The sequence below is a fragment of the Macrosteles quadrilineatus genome, unplaced genomic scaffold (assembly GCF_028750875.1).
Source record: "Macrosteles quadrilineatus isolate MER2022 unplaced genomic scaffold, UCM_ALF_1.0 Scaffold_2__2_contigs__length_208266976, whole genome shotgun sequence".
NCBI lineage: Eukaryota > Metazoa > Arthropoda > Insecta > Hemiptera > Cicadellidae > Macrosteles > Macrosteles quadrilineatus.
The window spans coordinates 206,141,381-206,164,204 of NW_026542595.1; the positions used below are offsets into that span (position 1 = coordinate 206,141,381).

Genomic DNA, 22,824 nt, shown 5'->3' on the forward strand with positions numbered 1-22,824 from the left:
TCTAATCGTCATAAACAGTTCCCACACTCCGGACAGCTCGCCTTGACTACTTCCTTCACCATTTCCTACGTCACGGACCTGTTTCCCTCCCTTCCCATAGCATTTTAGGATTGCCCATACCTTTATCTAATCGTCATAAACAGTTCCCACACTCCGGACAGCTAACCTTGACTACTTCCTTAACACCTTCCTACGTCGCGGACCTGTTTTCCTTCCTTCCCATAGCATTTTAGGATTGCAAATACCTTAATCCAATAATCATAAACAGTTCCCACTCTCCAGACAGCTCACCTTGACTACTTCCTTCACCACTCTCTTCGTCACGGACCTGTTTCCCTCCCTTCCCATAGCATTTTAGGATTGCCCATACCTTTATCTAATCGTCATAAACAGTTCCCACACTCCGGACAGCTCGCCTTGACTACTTCCTTAACACCTTCCAACGTCGCGGACCTGTTTTCCTTCCTTCCCATAGCATTTTAGGATTGCCCATACCTTTATCTAATCGTCATAAACAGTTCCCACACTCCGGACAGCTAACCTTGACTACTTCCTTAACACCTTCCTACGTCGCGGACCTGTTTTCCTCCCTTCCCATAGCATTTTAGGATTGTAGAAACCTTAATCTAATCGTCATAAACAGTTCCCACACTCCGGACAGCTCGCCTTGACTACTTCCCTCACCACTTCCTACGTCACGGACCTGTTTCCCTCCCTTCCCATAGCATTTTAGGATTGCCCATACCTTTATCTAATCGTCATAAACAGTTCCCACACTCCGGACAGCTCGCCTTGACTACTTCCTTAACACCTTCCAACGTCGCGGACCTGTTTTCCTTCCTTCCCATAGCATTTTAGGATTGCAGATACCTTAATCTAATCGTCATAAACAGTTCCCACACTCCGAACTACTCGCCTTGACTACTTCCGTCACCACTTCCTACGTCGCGGACCTGTTTCCCTCCCTTCCCATAGCATTTTAGGATTGCAGATACCCTGATCTTATCGTAATAAACAGTCCCCACACTCCGGACTGCTCGCATTTACTACTTCCTTCATCACTTCCTACGTCACGGACCTGTTCCCCTCCCTTCCCATAGCATTTTAGGATTGCCCATACCCTTATCCAATCATCATAAACAGTTCCCACACTCCGGACAGCTCGCCTTGATTACTTCCTTAACACCTTCCTTCGTCACGGACCTGTTTCCCTCCCTTCCCATAGCATTTTAGGATTGCAAATACCTTAATCCAATAATCATAAACAGTTCCCACTCTCCAGACAGCTCACCTTGACTACTTCCTTCACCACTCTCTTCGTCACGGACCTGTTTCCCTCCCTTCCCATAGCATTTTAGGATTGCCCATACCCTTATCTAATCGTCATGAACAGTTCCCACGCTCCGGACTACTCGCCTTAACTACTTCCTTCTCCACTTCCTACGTCACGGACCTGTTTCCCTCCCTTCCCATAGCATTTTAGGATTGCCCATACCCTTATCTAATCGTCATAAACAGATCCCAGACTTCTCACTGCTACCCTTGACTACAATGTATCGAGTAATCTTCAGTATAATCTTTGCTAAATGATGTTTTTCCTTTTGTACTGTATTTGTAATTTGCTAGTATACTGTGGGTAGTTGGCTTATTATGAACACATGCTACAACTTCAAGTCTTTTGTTTACTTTTCCTTGTTATTTAATTCAGCCATCAAGGTTACCTAGCAACCCATAAGACTAATGTTAAAAAAATGTGATTTTCAGTTTCATTTTTCTACGTAATTAGATTTTTGTTGGCAGTTCTAACTGCAGTAAACTTGTTTTTAGGCCAGAATTAAACTATTTACAACATTTGAAGAAAATCGTCGGAGCCGTTTTCGAGATCTTTGTGCAAGCAAGCATACATACATACAAGCAAACATTGCTCGTATTAGAGTATAGGATAGCCAGTTATAATCGTACAGATTTGTGTTTGTGACATTTGTGAGGACTTAAAATCTATTTTACTCTTGTCTTTTAGCATGTGTCCAGATGTTAAATTGGCTGCGTTGTGTTATGGTTGTTAGTATGTTGTTGGTTGGTTTTTTTTTGTATTTGTAGTTTATTTGAACTACTAATGCTACTAGCCTATATCCAGTGTCGTTGTTTTAAATATGCCTTTGTGTTTGGTATTTATAATACTGTATATTCTGTTTGTTTTATTTTTTTGTAAGTTTTGTCTTTATTTGTCATATACTTGACTTATTGCTTTGTTTTTGGGCCATTTATTACCTTTTTCCACCTGAACATTTTTTCTGTTAAGTTTAAACCAGAAATCATCCTGTTTGAGGGCATTTTTATTTTTTTTATTGATAATTTTCTTTTACATACACTGTTGATTTTTTACTCTTTTATGTGTTTTCATTATTTTGGTCTGAAATGTGTCGTTTATACTTGGGATATCAAGAGATAAAGTAAGGTAATCTTTTGTGTTACTTTTTAATTATAAGTGCTTCTTAAGAGGATATTGCGTTTAAAGTTACATTATATTAATTAAAATTTTAAGGGTATTTAACTCACAGAATAACGTTATAATTTCGTTTATACCTTAGACTTAGAAAATAAATACAATGTGTATTACATAACCAAAATCCATTTCCAAGAACCGCATACACTTTTACACGAATACCTTAAATGTTTTTAACTTATCGTAAACCTTCAACATCGTTTCCCTTCTAATTCCGTGCAATACGTCAACATTATCAGATTTCGTGCAATGCTTACATTACTTAAACTTATCTACTTTGATTTGATTATGTTAGATTTACTCATTTTTAATAACAGTGTTTAGGATTATTGGTAAGATTTTATCATGCTCGTTAAAATTAAACAACGCTATGTAGGAGCTTTTTGTTAGTTTCTTGAATTTTCCCTTTACCGTTTACCTGATACAAGTTGATTAAGTAACCGATATGCAGGTACTAATACAATTTTTTGGTAAATGATATATTTAGTGTTGAAGCCATCTTGAACATTATACAATGAATTACTTTGATTAATCACTACCCACAACTAATTGATTGATACTCTGACATTAACACTAACAAAACATGTTGTAACTTATTTTTACAATAATTCAACTTGTGTATTTACCTTGTTTGTGTCAACGTGCCTTTTTGTATCATTAACAAATATTATTTAGATTTTGATAAAGTTACTATATATATATATATATAGGGTTCACTTGTACAGATACACTAAGATATTTATAAGATATTTATTCATAAGATTGATTTATGTTGTTTTCCTTTTTGCTACTATTCAATATTTGCCTGTATCTATAGTTATTTTTTAACACGTTTTATTTATTTCTTTATAATTTAATATTCCTACTCAGAAGTGTTTGTTTCACATCCATCGTTTACCGAAATTCAAACCAAACCTATTTATTTGTTGGTCACGTCAAACTATATTCATTTACACACTTCCAAATATGTTCACTATTCTACTTAGTGTGAGAATGAGCGCTTTACGTGAATACTTTCAACACAATCAACTCAATGTAATTTCCCGAGTGACAGGATAAACGAATGGCACCTCGGGGTCCAGTATGAAAAATAGAAGGTGGCGACAAGACTAAATAATAACCCCGCTAACGAAGAGACGGACACCAATTATAATTAACAACTGGATAATTAAATGACACGAAGCCCCGCTCAAATTACCACACACCCAAGATAACTCAAAACTGCCCCGACCTATTATCCGATTTTATCGCGATTCCCTAAAATGAAAATTGTGTCCTATCTCTTACAGGGGTGCTAATTTGGGAATTGCCAAAGGGTTCAACGTTTGGGGATTGTAATTTGGGGCTTTAGATTGGCCGAGTTTATACTGAGGGTTGGTAAAATGGAATGGACTGTGAGTTTAATTCATTTGAAAAAGGTAGAGGAATCACCTTTCGTTAAAGGGTAATTCATTAATTGAGTGAAGAACTGTACTGGTTCAATCTTATAATGTGGTCCATTTGTGCTTTAAAGAATAATTATCGTTTGTATAGCTATAGACATTTATCCATGATAGCAGTCAGTTGTAGTTTTTAACGTGCTAGATGTTTGAATCGTGATGTTTTTGTATATTTTATGCACACCAAGTCATTATATTACTTCATGCTCATAACCTGTTATTTTACTTTTTATTTATTTTCTCCTTTCACGCCCAGTTATTGATGTTTTATTAATTTAATACCTTATACTTCACGACATTTACTATTGTAAATATGTTAAGAATGTCCTATGCCGTATCGTGTAAACCAATACAATATAGGCTACATTAATATATAACACGTGAGTATGTTGAAACAAACATAAATGTACTTGGTCATGTGTAATGAAAAGTAAAAGACAAAAGTGTGTAATGGGATAAAGTTTATAATGTGAGCTTGACACCTTAGAACCCTCGCATGAAACAAATACTACCCACCGATTATTATAACTGTCTTAACACTGAAAATCGTCAAATATTCAATTTTTTGTCGATATTTTGACAAGTCTGTTAAAACTTGGACGTTTCCCCAGCGTGGACATGTAATATAGCACGTCTGTCATCGGCTGTCGTTTTTTGTCCGTTGGTGCTCATACATAATGTAATGGTCTCCCCTCAGCCAGGGTGTCTGATCCAAGATGGCGGTGTTCGCGTGGTCCTAGGGCCTAGGGCTATGCGATGTAGCCCTTTGATATGGTCGCGTTCGTACCTAACAGCGTCTAATCACGGACTGGCCTAGCCTGTAATAATCAAAGGTGGCATTTGAATTTTAATGGGTGGAATTCTTTATTCGGACAATCCTGCTATTGTTTTGTTTGAGACAAACCTACAGCAAAGAGTAATGTTATGGAAAATTTATTAAGAAAAGGGTTAGTTTTTGAAAAATGAAATATTTCCCAGCATTACCGTGTTGAAACACAGTACACTACACTAAACCTTATAGAAATTTGATGAAATTTCAGAAATGCATTTGATATACTGTAGTGACGAAATAAACCCCTACATAAGAACTAACTATAATATCTTTATTAGCCAGTATTCGTTATCAAAAATGAACTTTTCATCAACTTGAAACATAATTCTTTGACACAAAAAAGAAATAAATCTTAAATTGTGAACGCCCATTGTTTATTACTTTTAAGGATTTCTCAACAATATTCCACTGTGTTAGAACCCCCCAACTAACCTTAAGTTCATTTGCTTATCACAAAGAAACTAAATTGGATGCACAAACATTTTTTAAATTCTACTTGATTCCTTGACACAAATAAGTGTAGGGATGTGAGTTTTACAATCTTCGGATTTGACGTCGACCTTATGGTATTTGGCATCATGGTTCTACTAGATTTAAATCCCGCTAATACACATTTTGTTATCAACTTTTCCCCTAACCACACAACACATACTACCACATTCAGAACAGGCTTTGTCCGAAGACGAAAAACTGTTAATTTTACGATCCGGTCAAAATTACACGTAGTAGGCACTCGTAGGTAATTCCAAAACTCGTAACAACCGGCTATAATTACAACGTGCATAATAATATAACGTTCGGCCGAGGATGATTTATTACAAATAAAACGAGCGATAATAAACGGTAGAACAGAAGTCTGCGGCGCATGCGAACAATAACGGCCCCAATATGCATCCTTGGGGAACGCCGATTATGTCCAAGGCCCGCGTTTATTGTAACACCGAACGCGAACGCGGGAAATTGCGAGCCCAAGGCGGACTGTGAATTAATTCCTCTCGTGCTGGCAGAGACACTAATGTGGCAGTAAGTATGGAAAGTAATTAGGCAGCCAGTTCAGATCGTCGGAGATACCAGAAGAAGGTTGTGAGGCGACTGTGTCAGCAAATAATTATTACAGTCAACAAGTCATGCTGGCTGTATTAATGGTACATCATTTCCCGTCAATGTTCTTGCCATTTGTTTTGCGAACTCGACTGCGTGCGAGGGAGATAAGAAAGATAAGGGTAATGCTATTTAGCTTCCGTTTAATTCCTTTGTGAGAGAAAAGTCTGAAGAATGGTACACGGCTTTTTAGGGACGTCGCTGTTGTATTCGGATATTTTACCGAGATTGTTTTGTTAAATGTGTAGGCCCTAACTAAAAATAGTGTTTTGATCAAATGCACCTCATTGGTCCTGGGGAATTTCTAATAGGAAAATTCTCAAATTCAGCATAAGTAATAATGATAAATAATAATAGGTAACTAAAATTCTACAAAGATTCAAATCTAAAATAATCTTTAAAATGATCTTTCTACGCTCAACGTGTGATCTTGTTTTCATTTTTTGTTCAATTTACGTGGTTTGTAATACGATTCACCATCAGTTTTTCACATTCATGACTAATATCAAGACTTTCACCCCAAACACAATAGAAGGAAACGGAAAAATGTGAGAAACGAGACTGTCCTTCGACGCGGATTGCTCATGAGGTAATTGATCAATTAGGGAAACTGGTCAATAAACGTTTATGTATCATTGTGTGGAAACTCAGATACATTACGTCTACGTAATCTAGTCAGTAGTTAGTCGCGAGTTAACACTGTTACACCTCTATGTGGTGTGCGTCGTGCGTTCTTAGTTTATTACATTCTGAAACTGTAGTATCAATATGTTGTTTTGACGTATCAATATTCTATATTAATGCGAATGTAGGAATAAAGCACAAACCGTATGTAATTAAACTCCATTATGTAAATTTGTATTCATATAATTCACACATACAATAGATAAAATTATAAATGTCGATCACAGTATGATATTTATGACGCTGTTAGTTTCGTAAACAGCTGACACTGATAAATAAGAAATGATGTAGGATTTTTTGTAGAAGTAAAGAAACACTATTGTATCTTGTTTATGTAAGAATTTATTTGTGCTATAGGGAAAATTACTTTCAATAGCTAACGTATTTCATAGCGTATTTTTACTACAAAAATTGATGAAAACAAAACATTTGCTATCAAAACTGAAAAAGTTAATACTAAAAATACAGAAAGTAAAAAAAAATCACTACCGCCTAAGTTACATTTAGTTGCGTACTAAAATCCTTGTCGCAATGCTTAAAAATATTCACAAATTTAAATTTTGTTAAGGTCCTGGCATGAAAGGAAATTTCCAAATTGGATTCACCATTTTAGGACAAGCTAATATAAAAATTCGGGAAGGACACGGTTACAAGTAAACCCGTTATTTCAAAGATTACAGGACCAGCGGCCTTCCACGTCCAGGCCATAAACTGCTGAGAACAATTCCGAAAGTTCGCTGCGACTTTATGCGACGATTCCAAATTAAGATATTCCTGTTGAGATGTTTAATTAATTCCGTCGTCCATTTGGGCCCGGTCGTCCCCCGCCGAAGATGAAAAATGAGAATCGGCTCAGCGTGCTGGCCTGAAGCCGCTCGGAGGTGGTATGCGAAATGTCGTTGAAACTAGGTATTTGCTTAGTTTGTAATAGGGCATTTTATGTAGTTTGTAATTAATATCGTAAATGTGAGTAGATGAATCTGTATGGAAATGTATAAAAGTTTTTAATCAGGACCTACTGTGAAAACTGGCTGTAAATGTTAAACAGAGCATTATAATAAAACTATTGTGTAATATTACATTTTCGTCTAAAGTATTCATAAAACATTATCGTTATCTTACTTCATTCCACACCCATAGATAATCATTTTGGGTTGAAGGCCCAGTAGTGTCCTAATTTTAATTTTAAATAATGGTAATAATATCCTGAACCATTCATAGTGTTTACACTGTTGTAAAATGGAATCAATCCAACCACAAATATCAATATCTCCTAGTGGTTTACATTACAAAATTTAAGAAACAACAAACCCCATATTTTAACTTTTTCACCGAAAGAAAATCTCAATAGGCTATACTGTTTCCCGTTTTTCCTTTTGCAACCCTTTTACATGTTAAATTGCCACATCAAACCGGACTCGAAGCTACTTTAAGTTTCATAGAGTCTGCACAACGATTCACATCTCGCCTAATCCTAATTCAAAGGGTGGTTAAGTCGAAATGGACTTCTCCGCGGGTGATTAAAAATTCACCAGGACGGTTTGTAGTGGTCGACTCCGCGATGAATATTTGAACTCATCTCGCCTCTGAGACACCCAACGATATAAACAACTCAGTAGTACAGCAACAGTAGTTTTTACATCGTTGGAGACACCCTGTATATTGTAGTGTGGATGGAGTGTTATATTGCAGCTGTTACAAAGACTGGTTTGTGAGTTGTTTCTTTTAATCCATCTATTATTTGTTTCTGTATGAAGATGTTGTATTGTTAAAGGTTCTATGACAGCTAAAGGTTTATTGCCTGGCAATGTTTGTTCTTTATGCTTTCACATAAATAATTTATATTCGTGTTAATCTGTACAGTTTAAGGTATTTCACTTAGAGAAGTGTTACTTAAAAGTGTTGGTAAGGTTTTTTAATAATAATAACATTTTTGCCATTTTTGTAACCATTTTAGACATAAAAAATTCAAAAGGTTATTCAGTTTACTGTACCAAGTTAAATATTAATAAATTTACCATGTTACCAAATAGTTGAACTAGTAGGACAAAATACTCATGGATATCACATTCATCCGTCTAACAGAAAGGTATTCTTTTAATTTACCCTATGAAAGGTTATTGGTGCACTAATATTTCGGAATGGGGTTCAGAATTGTTTGAAACGCGTTAACTTGTATTCTTTTGGTTTTAACAGAGATCCAATTTTGCCATGTAATACCAATACACGACTATCCTAATAGACAAAAACAGTCGACAAAATTATAAAAAAATATCAAGCCATGTACGAATGCTAAATAATCGTTCAAGAAGCTCAAGTACCTTTTAGAAATGTCCAATCAAAATCCAGTTTAATTCCAAACGATTTTTCGCTTAAGTACTATAAGGCACCCTATCAAAAACAAAAAAATAACATTCCTAGAACATCCGACGGCACCTATGCTTCTGAAAGCCATTCTGATGCGCAACCGCCTCAGAGAACGCGAAGAAGGCGGTAGCAACTCGCACAAAAGGTCGGTACAAAAAACCCCATCCATCCTGTAAGTAATCCGGAGGCTAGAAAAGTGTCGCAAAATGTGTCGCTTACAAGGGCACTTATCTGGTCGGCAGCGCGGAAGCACTAAAGAGGACCTGGCCCGTGCTAAAGGGATTTCTGAGATTAAGGGTAGCAGTGCAAAGTTTGGTTTCGGCCCAGAACAAAGAGTGTTTGGTGTTTTTTGGAGACAGATGCCAACGTGTTTCACGCCCGCCGATTGTCAGCAGGAGAGAAATTTGTTCAGCTCTTGAAAGCTCTTTGGAACGACTGCCGCCATTATTCGACTATTTTTTGTGTAAAGAATAGTATGGATCTAAGAATCTAGTACTTTAATAGTAATCCAACCCAGAACCCATGTTAAGTAATGTGCTCAATTCAAATTTGCAATGATCAAACTTTTCACCCGCAAAGACTTTGAATACCCCGTCTTCACTCTTCTAGAAAAAAGGGCGATCCAAACAAATCTTTCAGGAATCTATTTATGAGGAAAGATAAATAGTTTCAAATTTGAAACACATAAGACTTATTTAAGTATAGATCCCAGATGCAGGCTACGAAAATCCAAAGAATGAAGTTGAAAAATCAGAGTAGTACACTCAACTTTCGCAAACATTGAATTGAATATTTTATTTTGTTTGAAGTTTTCTGTGAAAACAACAGACCAAATAATAAGTCTATGATCACAATGTACAGGTAACACGTCTTCATTTCCTAATTTCTTTGTTTTCACTAATTGCTATTTAACACCAGTCATATATATTATTCCTATTTTGGTGCCACTACAAATTACACCTTGCAAATGTAAGGACCATTGGACATTGGAAAAGTAAAAATATTATCATAGGTAATCTACTTAACTTCTTTCATAGTAATGAGTTAACAAATCAACAAAACTAAATTTGAAGAATTAAAAATCAAATCCCCAGATACAGTATCCCTCTGTGGATATTTCTACCGACAGATGTGGAATATCAGCTTGATGCGAGTCGACGGAGCGATCTAGCCTACCTGACCTGGCGAACCTAACGTGGGCATAAGGCATAAATCATCGCGAAAATAATAAGGGAGGGCAAAAAACAGCGAGTTCAATCGTATTTGGGCAAAACAAAGTCTGGCCGAGCCGCTGCTGTCCAAATAGAAAAGAAAATCAATCGGGTTCGGTTCGTTTTGGCCCATCGGCGCTCTCGTAATGTGTTTTCCACAGGCTAATTGTGTTCAGTGTTGTATTTAGGTTTTGACTGCTTTCAATTTGAATCTACGTATTTAGCTGTTGTTGGAAATGGGTGTTGCTTGTATCAAATAATAAAGTACTATCTCGAAAAAGCCTTGTATAACCAATCTGAGCTTCATTTACCATCTATCAACGTGGCTTCTGGGAACCAAAGGCTTTATAATCGTGAAACTACAAACATGTTTACCAATCATAAGAATAAACTGATCAATACAATAACAGCGTACACTTAACAAAGTGCAATTTCAAAGGTGACAAGAAGTTTACTAAAACAAGGTATGAAACGAAAGATAATATTTTAAAGCACAATAATCCAACCAAACCGTAGCATTTAACGTTAATGTTAATTTTCCAAGTTACAAAGACATTTTGAAACACTCAGGGAGTGAAACAGCGAGAGATGATGACTGCTCGGATCAATACAGCCATATTAAAAACACAAGAGTCCCTAATCTTAGCCGGAGTTCCCTAGGGGTCGCTATATATGCTAATGCTGCTGTTAGCTGTTCTAATCCCGACATTGCCACCCTGCTTGTTTCGCTAACTGATTTCATTGTTACGCTTTCTTTACTACCTTGGCAAAGTTTGTTGTGCCTCGTGGAATTGCGAGAAATTCTAAAGGGATTTAAAAATATGGTTTTGGAAAAGCAGTATTAGAGGGAGCAGAAACACGTGAAAATCTACACATTTTGTAAATTATTACAACATTCGTTGTTAGTTTGTTTTTTGGGAAGTATTATTCATGACTGCATTTTTGTTAGATTTAATTTATCTGTAACAATTCTAATTTGGTCCAACCGTAAATATTTTGTATCTGAAGTGATTTGACTTTTTGTATAGTAATTATTTATTAGTACCTACGCTGTACGTTATTTATTCCCATATCTTTGTCTATGTTAAAATCGTACGAAGCCGAAATATACTAAGCAATGTTTATGTTGGACCAAATAATTGTAAAATATTCCTGAGCATTTTAAAATTTCTGTTTACATTTTAGGCTTAAAAATAATACTGCATTAATATATAAAAATTGAGTTCAACAAAAATAAATCTGAATTTTAACGTAAATGTATTTATGCTATTATAAAATAACGTATGAAAAGCTATAACCAGATATTTTTTATTTATCCAAGTACCTGGGACATAGTAATTTGCATAATTATAAGTGCAAACTTTCCTATAAGTTTTAAGTTCTTTATTACTCAAATTAATAAGCTGTATTGTAACCCTGCTTTACACAAAATATAAATCTACCATTTCATCCACAACATAGACCTTATTCTTGTTAATTTAAAGAAAAAAACTAGACAACTAGAAATACAAATTTTGAAAGCTACCTATCAATTTAAAATCAAGTTGTTTACGATGGAATATTAGGGAAGCCGTATGAAACAGTATGGGTCCTAAAACAGATCCCTGAGGGACACCGTCTACAATGACTGTATCTGGGTGCGATTCGCCACATTTTACAAGGACGCATCATTATGCTGGTCGCAGTACTCTCTGGACATAGGGAATAAGGTCGAAGGAATTAGACCATTCTATAGTAGGTCTATAACTATTATTGTGCTTTTATGCCGGTGATTAAGCTTTTTGCTAAACGACTCTAAGAACTGTATTTTGAATACACTCGCAACTATTTTTCGTGTAACTTTTTGGATGTCAGTGAAATATTCACTTAGCCTACAAACAAAGCAGGAATTGTATATTTAGGTTCATCTTGTAAGAATTTTCGTTTGTTATTCATGTGTTTACACTAGCCTACTAACTTGTAATTTAATTAGTTTTATGAAGTAAAAACTATCTCGATCTCGTTTTAAGACCTCGATTGGTATTCCCGTTTTTCATCATTGTTTTTGTTTTTCCTTGTTTTCATAGCTTATCTTATCTTTTTTTGTCAAACCGTAACTAAACCAGGATGGTTATAGTATACTGTAGAATCATTTAAAAAGAGATCGATATGCTAAGATATACAAACAGGAATATCCCATACCCGTTATATTTGTATAACGTGTAAATGATGTAGGCAACACATCTATTTATTTACATTTTCCCGGTGTACGATACAAAATATCTTTGTACGTTGTAACTTGTTAGTTATTCTTGTAATTGGTACAAAAGGGAATTGCTTTCACGTGTATTGATTGTTATTTCTTGTGATTAGTGAAAATCATACAAACATTTCATGATATGACTACAATTTTAATAAAAACAGATTGCATTATTTAAGTATTGTTTATACCCTGTTCTAAGAAAACGAATTTGTAAATATAATGTTTTCTTATGGGTTTTCTATGTGACATTTTCTTGACATTAGATTATATTTTTTCCCGTAAATGCCGGTCGAAAAAATGTTGTATGCACAAAGCATGAAGTCATAAATTAAATTTTCACTATAGGCCTACACCTTTGATAATGTAATATCAACTTAAACATTATTCAATTCATTCAATTACGGAACTTGGATTATGGTTACAGTACATAGCAACTCCGTAATTGTAATGTTTCAGCAACCAATTACTGTATAAAGAAATTAGGCTTAATGTAAGTCACTGATACAACAAAATTATTAGAATAGGCCTAGCCTGAAGGCTTGTACCATCTCGGGTGTCTAAAGAGAGTATTCATCCCCAAAACGGTGTTAGCGCCTGTGTAGGCTAATATAGTAGTGAAAATACGATTTAGGCCTACATGTTCTAAATTCAAAATAAAGGGGAAAAAGAAGATTGAAAAACAAATTTGTTAAATTCAGCATCTTCAGATACTCAAAACCGATGACAACTCAAAATCTCCAATCAGTCCATATTCTCCGGCTAATTATAGGCTACATCTCTTAGAAAGAGGCGACCTTCCACTAAATCACAAGGGAGGCTAGGCCCAATCGGACAAATAGGCAGTAATTAAAGGGGTTTTCAGTGGCGAGGGGCAGTTTTGACAACTGCAGTTAATGCGGGGGAGGTTAGGCTAGGGGATCCGGTTACCCGACCTGTGGTTAAACTATCTGACCCAACAGATTTGGAGGGTTTCTTCAACCACTAATTTGATGTTTATTTGTTCACTTTGGTGGTGGTCGATTTTGGATTTTTCATGTACTTAGGTTATGTTTTTTACTTTTACACTTATGTGAATTTAATGAGTTAAGTTTTGTCAAGAGTTCCAATTAGTTTCAACCATTGGAAATCAAAATACCAACCGCTAAACACAACAACGTAATATCAAAAACAACATTTTTGCCATACAAAAGAAACACCACATGCTAAAAAAGACATATATATATCATTTTGTTATGTTACCTTGGTTTACTTATATCTTTATTTGGTTATCATTGGTCCGTTGATGTTTATTTGTTCATTTTGTTGACAAATTTGGAATTTTTTAGATACCTAGGTTATGCTCTATTTTTGTTGTGAATTCGAGGTGTTGCTTTTTCTTGTGTTTTTGTTATTGTTTCAATGGTAGTTCAAAAGAATGAGTTTGTTTTCTTTGGATTCCTACAAGATTAGTTTTTTGAATACCTGAAAAACTATTATTTTAATTCTTTGATTTATCGTTTGGTTTATTTAATTTTGTTGGTATTTTTCAATGGTGGTTCACAAGAATGCGTTTGTTTTCTTTGGATTTCTACAAGATTAGTTGTTCGAATACCTGGAAAACTATTTTTTTATTCTTTGTTTTATTGTTTGGTTTATTTAATATTTTTGGCCACTTTCTTGTTATTTGAACATATTTTGAGAGATATTGGTTTCATGTTCTGAGGGTTTTAAACCTATACATAATATAGGCCGCCAACTTTACTTATTATTGAGGAGTTGTATGTTTGTTGTTTCCCATACTTTTGATAAAGGTAAATGGCAATATTATTAATGCTAATTTGTAAGCTTCTCATGTGGTTTACTCTAGACCCACAGTTTAACAAATTTACAGACTTAAAATTTTCTTCTGTGGGACAATTATTGTTCCATTTTTGTTGTTCTTGTTTCTTTGCCGTTTAACGATGCAATTAAACTAATTATTAGAACTGTCCGTAGTTTAAATACAAACTAAATTCACGCCTAAATTTTGTAGCTAAAATCTACTGCTTACAAACGTTGGACTGCCATCCATCACTAAAATCCACATCTGTATAGATCAAGTAGGTCAACCGCTAGGGATTTGGTTACATATTATTTATCGTCCTCCGCCCTACACTGGTCTTATCACTTATCACCGGCACCGGCACCGCGCGACGCGGACGTGCAGACTGCTAGTGCCTAGACAGACTTACCTGGCAGTAGTGCAGTCGCGGTAGAGGATATCAAAATCCTTGCAGGACAGCAGCTTGCAGCGGTTGACTCCTGGTTGTATGGCACCCAGGCCTCGCAGGATGCGCACCTGCTCCACGTTGCAGACGAGAGGCACGATGTCCAGCCGCTTCAGCTTGGTGTAGACGGTGTGCAGACCTCCGACTAGGTGCTTCAGGAAGAGTTCGAACGCCTGGGGGAGGCAGAGCATGGTGTCTCCGCCGATGATGAAGGCTGCGACCTTCTGTCCGCGGTAGTCCACCAGTTTACACTCGTTGGCCGTCGGGTCGGAGCTGGATATCGGCGGCGGACTGTTGTAGGACCGCGGGGGTGCATGGTGGTGTGCCACTGCCATCAAGTCCAGGGGTGAGTGGTGGACCATGCCGCCTAGAGAGTTGAGCAGTCCCAGGCCCGGTGGTGGCAGACCCATGCCCAGACGCGGGGCCATGCTAACGATGCTACTAGGCGTGCTGACCGCCGGAGGACTCATCTGCTGAGATACCGGATGCTGCCCCGGGTTGCTGGAAGGTCTCATGTTGGCCGGACTCTCCGGATGATTGTTGTTGGTCGGCGGCGGTGTCATCGACGGCTTGATAGGCGAACTCACGTTGCTGCTTCGGTCGCTGTTGCTCGGGGACGAATCCATCACGGATTCCATGCTCATTCTAAGAGCCGGACGCACATGCCAGTCCGACGGGGGCGGAACTGCGCAGTCACAACTAAAACACTCGCGATTCTCAATCTGTCTCCCCCTCCGATCCTCGCACTCGAATGACAACTCGCGGAACAGCTCGGGACGTCGTTCCCCAGCCGGACACGAATGTGTAATAAATAAAAACGTATTTTTGTGCCGGTCCCCCCACCACCGGGGGGCGGGTGAGGTGTGCGCGCGCAGCTATTACGCGATTGGTCCGTTCTCCACCCCCCACCTCCCGTCTGGCCCGCCCCGCACCTTCCTTCCGTGGTGAAAAAAACTTTTTACTCGTACGTCCGAGGACGCCACGCCTTCTTGGGAATTATACATCGAAATAAAACCCATTCTCCTCCCGGCTTGAATTATCGCAACGACATTTCCCTCCTTTCCTCGCCGCGTCTCTTCCTCTCGTATTATTACCGCGTCTATCCGGCCGCATTTATCACAAGCCGGCTGGCGTGTTGCTAACAACCCTTTTTCCTCGGATCTAGATTTTACTTTTCTCCACTCCGATTTGACAAAAGTTGCTCTATATGCAAATGACACTTTAACGTGCACTTACGGTGGCCGCTGCTCCCGAGAATAAATATCCCGACAGATCTTATACCAGATTGGCCGATGTGTGTTTTCTACTGCGCGTTCGCCTGCCTGTGTTTATTTCTTGTATATTACCCAATTTCGTCCAAATGTGATAATTTTGTAGAATTGCTGATACTATCACCGCTACGTTTGTTTTTAAACCAGTGTTTTGTCGTCATGCGACAACTTTGGATTTTTGTAGGGTATAGCGCAGGGCCTACATCAACAGATTACTTCTGATGGCCTTATATTTAACTACAAAATAATTAATTAGCAATAATTGATAACTCTGTAACTGTAACTTCAATTATAAATCGTTAGTCTTTTTTATAACAATATTTAATCCTGTAAATTTTGATTTTATATTGGTTTTCATTACGATGAACTCGATGGTTAGTAGGCCTAGTTCCTGTTAAAACGAAACCTTCTTTCAGAAACATGTAATTAATTAATTATAAAAAATAACAATAACATTTCTGTTTATTTAGCCTATTTTTATATTTGTTATTTATTTATTTTATTTAAATTTGTTTATTCATTTTTTTTTTGTTTATTCATTTTTTATTTTATTGCAAAATATCCTTCAACATGCTTCATTTTATTTCACTTTTCATTAGTAGGTTGTGTGTATAAAAAATACAAATTATGTCTGCTACGGAATCATATATTGGTTTAATCTGTTTTTTATTAAAACATAGATGCAGCCATACTTTAAACACAGTGTTATACCACTTAACATTGAAGGATTGAGGACGTCATACCAGACACTTTGAGTACACACCACCACCCACCAATGGACGACAAATTGTATGTAAAATGAATTAGAAAATGGAAGAAAAGAAAGATATCTTTACATTAATACTTCTGTATACAAACAATACAACAGACTTTGGCCGGCTTTGCAGATATACTATAGACAATCCAAAATAGTTATTTTATTGATTTGAGATTCTAAAGCATATATTGATTGTTCACTATATCCACTGCGACTCTAAACGCAGACCAGTAGCTCTTTTTACTCTCACATTGGTTTTAACCTTTTGTTTCCACACATAAACTGACATTTAAGAGTAACATATCCTATTTATGTTACATTCTTAAAATACATTATTTTCCAAAAATCTCTTCAAAACGCTTTCAAACGGATCCATTTACATTCTAAAACTGTCACCTACTGTACATTATTTGCCTTAACGTTCCATTGTACTTCCTTCCTCTATATTGTTCATTATAATGTCTACAGAAGTTATTGTTATCTTGGACTATTGTTATCTGTTTATTTAGGTATTAGATAGTAAAATATGCTCAAAATAATTTCTACTTACTACTACATATCGTACCTAAGTAAGTGTGAACTGATTGGTCCATAGGAGATCAGAAATCAAATCTTAAGACACTGCTTATAAGGTGGAAGTGCTCTGCGTTAAAACGGTTGTTGCAAGCCTGCAAGCTGCAAGAAAAATACGTTTGTTAAAAAAACTATACTATGTGGAAGAATTGCCATGCATTGGGGTTTCGGATATTATTTTACATCGAGGATTGTTTTTTTTTGTTTTTTATAAGAATGTTTGTGTATGGCAAAAAAAAATATATATATACACGGAAAAATTAAAATATTGTGATAGGAGATTTCCAGTGTTTTTTATTATTCATTAAAGACACTTTTATAGGATTCCAATCAACTCACAGTATTTAATTCCCTTTTTGGCTTTAATAAAATTAACATACTGTACTTGTTTTCGTCTCCTAAAAGTACTGATGTTGTGTGCAAAACAGCTTTTCTGATTTTCTTAACAATTACCAATAAAGTATAAAGAAAACAGTAAACATGACCTAAAGGGGGCCTAAAAACTAAAATATATATAGCCTATATAATAAGAAGCAAATTGTAGAAGGCAGTCAGAAAAAAATAACTACTGTAATAAATGGGACAATTGACGGTGTGATGTTGGTAGTATCTTGATAGTTCAAGTAAGTTTTAAAATGGTTGGTCAAGTAATTATTACCTTAGAAAACTTAATTAATTAACCAATTTGCTCATAAACTGTTCAAAACAGTAAGTCCGGTCGATTTTGACGAAATATGGATTTAATATACCGACAATGTATCAATGGCTAGAAGATGTATACATACATAAAAATGTTTAGGATTGAAATATAGAATACAAAATGTAAAGCATCGAAATGAATGCTATTAGAGTTTTTTAAAAAGTCTTGATTAAAATACTTGTTCTGTAATTGTAATACGGAGAAGTAGGTATTTTTTCGCCGTAAAAAATAACGTTGACACGAAAAAACAATGGATTTAACAATGAACTTCCTAAATAATTTATTATAAAGTATAGTTAATTCCTTACAATCTACTCAGTCCATTATGTTGTCAATAACATCAAAATACACAACCTCCTTAAGAACATTTAAAAATATTCCTCCACAAATAATTACGAAACCACAAGTTTTCATCCTGTAACAACTTACCACTAGTAGTTTCACCTCAATATGGAAGTGCTACAATTACCTATGGTGAGGCCTTTACAAGGTCTATAAACTTATTAAAATAAAACAGGAATTGCATCAAGGTATCACGTAACAGTTTGGCTAATTAATTCAAATGCTAATAATTAGGTGCAATTATTGCGACAGTTAGCCCGCCCTTTACTGGTACATCGGGATATAATATTTATTATTTATTCATTACCTGTTTTATTTACATGGTTCCATGTTATCTTTCTTGTTCCCTACACACAGCCTTGTTCCCACTTGACTGTATCTACATGTTCACTTGGTTGTGATTTTTACTTCCTGTGCGTTGTAAAATCATCTACTTTCCCCATTAGCATGAAATGTGTAATTAGTTGTTTTCATTCATTCATTTAATAGCTATTTTGTCTTGTACATTGCAGAAAGGTATGAGAACTTAAAAAGTTTTATTTCCATGTTATTAAATTTTTCACAGCTGTAAAATAATTTCTGTATTGTACACTCAGTTGAATTTGGTAAAACACGGACATTTAAGGTAGCATTCAATGATAAATGTATTAAATAAATATCTCAGTTGCTGAAACGTTTATTAAGTAAGGTAACACCTATGACTGATGAATGAAACTTGTGATTTAAAGAAGTTCACAATAAAAGGCAAACTTGGACTTACCACACTCAGTAGGCCTATAATTAAATTTGGAATAAATTATAAAAAATTATAAAAAATTCTACAATATAATTGGCATATGCTGTTTTGTAGCATTGTTGTAAAATAAAATAAATACTGAGATTTTCTGCTACAGGAATATTAAATTGTTATTTCAATTTCATGTTATATCTGTAGGTAACTCAATCAACCTACGATCATTTTTTTCTAAATTTGCTTACAACTCGAATTTAGGAATATAATTCCTAGTTCTATCGGTAGTAAAAATTCATACACTCATTTACTATGCAATATTTAACAAATATTATTTTTTTTTACCATTTAAATTATGAGAAACCTTTAAATTTCATACGGTCAATATTATTTGAGTAAACATAATGCGTTTAAAATTTGTGAAAAATTAAATCCCGTAACATTTAATTATAATGTTATTAATTTTTAACTACGTTATTCCTAAATGAATGTTATTTTTTTTTCCATTTGCACGCACAATTGGAGAAATTGTAAATATGAACCATTGTTTGAAAAAAATCCTAATATTTAAAAAATAACTCCTATAATTTTATCTGCACCAAACACAATAGCCTTATTTGTTTTATCCTCAACGGATTTATATCCCATGGGGAATAATATGAATTATTTAAAACTTTTAATCAACAACATAAAAATGGAGTTAATAAAAAAAATGGATCGACAAAAAGAATAAACAAATATTCAAATATGTGTTACCGTCGGGACAATCCGTTATATTTTAATACTTACAAACATTTTCATTTACATGTTTGTCAGTCATAACCTTACTTACCTATTTATTGCAAATACATTTCTTCAAAAACAATAATTATTGAGTTTTGAAAAAATAATTTTGATATATCAAGATTGAACCTGTTTCAGAGCCGGACCAGTTGACTCTGTGTGAGCGAAGCGTTGGCGTTCATTCATACAAGAACCAGTTAACCCTGTACTGCCTCAATCTCGTATATCGACCTGTGGACGTCAGAGCTACCTGTCGGACAAACCGTGAACTAGCTGAGCCGAGCGCTACTGGTAAACACAGTACGTTGTTTTGTTCTTCATATTCTATATCTTGGTGCAGAGTAAAGTAACTTGCTTCTCTGTGGTTATGTTATAGATGTTTTGTAAATTATTAGAGTAATTTTTTGCTATCTAAAAATATACAGTATGTACCGTAATCATCTTTGAATGCCTATGTTGGCCAGAAAAGGGCCGGAGAGGTCCTATTAATTAAATAAGTCATAGATTGACATTATTACCTTATACAGGGTTAGTAAAAAGTGTGGAGACCCCCTGTAACTTTTTTAACGGCCCATACTAGAAAAACTCAACTCGGCACACCATTATGGCATGTTATGAAGTACTTTTTGGGCATAACCGCCACTTGGTGTTAATCCCCAAAATGTGGGAATTTGGGGGAAACTCAAAAATTTCAAATACAAAGACCCATCGAGTGATAGAAATCTCTAGTTTGCGTTGTTAGTTTGCTTTTACCGGGACCTTCAAAATGAGGGGTCACTTGATGGGGCTTATCATTTAAAACTTTTGAGTTTCCCCCAAAATCCCCCATTTTGGGTTTGGTAAGCAAGTGGCATTAGGCTTCAAAAGTACTTCATGACATGCCAAAAAGGTGTGTAGAGTTTAGTTTTCCTAGTGTGAGCCGCTACAAAATTTACAGGGGGTCTCCAGACTTGGAAAGCTGTAAGTTAAATATAACTTCTGAGAATTTCAATTGGCTGCAATTTTTTACTGAATTGAGATAAAGACCTCTAGTTTGCGTTGTTGGTCTTCTTTTACCAGGACCTTCAAAATGAGGGGTCACTCGATGGGTCTTTGTATTTTAAATTTTTAAGTTTCCCCCAAAATCCCCCATTTTAGGGATGTACACCAAGTGACGGTTATGCCCCAAAAGTACTTCATAAGATGTCATTAAGGTGTGGCGAGTTTAGTTTTTCTAGTATGGGCCGTTAAAAAAATAACAGGTGGTCTCCACCAGGGCTACTACATTAATTAATGTAGTAGCCCTGGGTATCCACACTTTTTACTAAACCTGTATATTTTCATCCATACGGAACAGCTTAAGACAATTTTATGGGAACTTTTCCGTTGATTCACTACCACTATGTTTTTTACTTTCTCCCCCTGTGTACAAGGAGTGTTGTATCATACGGAGGATGTATTATTTTCGTTAATATTTTTGAGTTTGAGTTTTGGGTGGATATATCTGCGTTGGGTCCACTTGAACCCAAAAGTGGTTTCGAATTGATGTCTGAGTGAGCGTGGATGTGTGGATGTATACAGAGCTACAAACTAAACATATCGTCCGATTTTTATGACATTTGGTATGATGTTACTTCTCCATGACATCTCTAGGTATTTTTCATGTTTTTTTTTTGTTTTTATTGGTAATTTTTAAATGAAACCCCATAAACTAACGGATTTTTATAAAAATAGTCTAAACTATTTTCATTAAACTTTAGTATGATATGGCCTTATAAAACTAAACAAAATGGTACAACCCCCGATTTTGAAAAAATTACGATTCAAAATGTATTGCAGCTTTTTGTAATTTTTCCCATAAACATCATATTTATTTTCACCGCTTACCCTTGATAGGGGTTATTAACGAGCTAATGGGAGAAAGTATGTGTCAGATTGCTGATGCCGTTTATTTTAGGTTGAAATAATTTATGATTATCTACATATCCTGTTTAAGATTCGCTTATTATAGGTTAGGTTGAGTTATGTTAGATCAGCTCAGCTTACAACCAAAACATAACCTAAACATCAATTGTGTTTGTTACATATTAATTGTTATACACTGGTTGCGAATTGACATATATCATTATCGTCAAAAAGTTCCATTTTTAGAATAGTTTCGTCCAAATTAAGGAATTTTATTTTTTACCAATGTGTTGACATTTGATTTATTTCAAAACGACCCAACACTCCAGTTGTAAACAGTTTAGTTGACATTACCCTTTAAAAATTACCAACACACTACACACATAAAAGCTTCAAGTTTTACAACGGGACGAGAAACCTACTTGCACTTTCAAACTGGCCAAACATAACGCAATCCTAATGTTTTCAATCGGCCAAATTTACTTAATCGCCCTATCTACCTTAGTCGGTTTGATTCAGACCAAAAATATCCAAAAATATAATATATAGGGTGGTCTGGACCTAGCATTAAATTTTTTTTTGGGTGGTAGAGCAACACAAGTGGATTTCTTTGCGGAAGAGAGCTAGAGCTGCATCAGAGAGAATGGAAGACATTTCGAAAATAAATTAAAATGAACTTGCATTTGAGTTTGGTTATTAATCCAATACTTGTAATTTGATTTGAACTTGTCTAGATACATATTTTGTTGCAGCCTCATGATGTTTCTATAATAATAAAACTATCATGTGTGTCTTTTTGGTTTGTTATGGTGCGTTTTGTTTTCCTGAAACCATGTTTTCCACAGTTATAACTGGAATAGCTGTACCTACTTAAAAGGAACCAAATTAAATGCCTCATCAATCTTTTAAAAGCTAAGATTTTAGAGCAGTTTTTGTAGCCATTTGCTAATCTCTAAAAAGTGTCTGTATGCTTATTTTTAACCTTTTTTGCGAAAATCTAAATTTCTTAGTTCTAATCAATTTAAATAGCAATTCTGAAGCTTTGGGCTCACCAAAAGCTGTCTATTCTTACATAGAATTTAATGGAGAATATGATGGTGGTGCCAAAGTTATAAAACTGTATGAAAATACTAGAGGAATTTTAAAATTTGGTGTA

The 22,824-nt window shown here is 35.5% G+C and overlaps 1 protein-coding gene across 9 annotated transcripts in view; it reads right to left on the reverse strand.

Annotated features, from left to right (window-relative positions):
* The window catches only part of LOC128986953 (dachshund homolog 2-like), a 191,363-nt gene extending 175,564 nt beyond the window's left edge, over positions 1–15,799 (reverse strand). For all 9 annotated transcript variants that reach the window (XM_054407583.1, XM_054407584.1, XM_054407581.1 and 6 more), the window contains exon 1: positions 14,593–15,799. In XM_054407583.1, the coding sequence (XP_054263558.1) occupies positions 14,593–15,272 (680 nt within the window). In that variant the 5' untranslated portion in view covers positions 15,273–15,799. The remainder of the gene's footprint in view (positions 1–14,592) is intronic.
* Between the last annotated feature and the right edge of the window lie 7,025 nt (positions 15,800–22,824).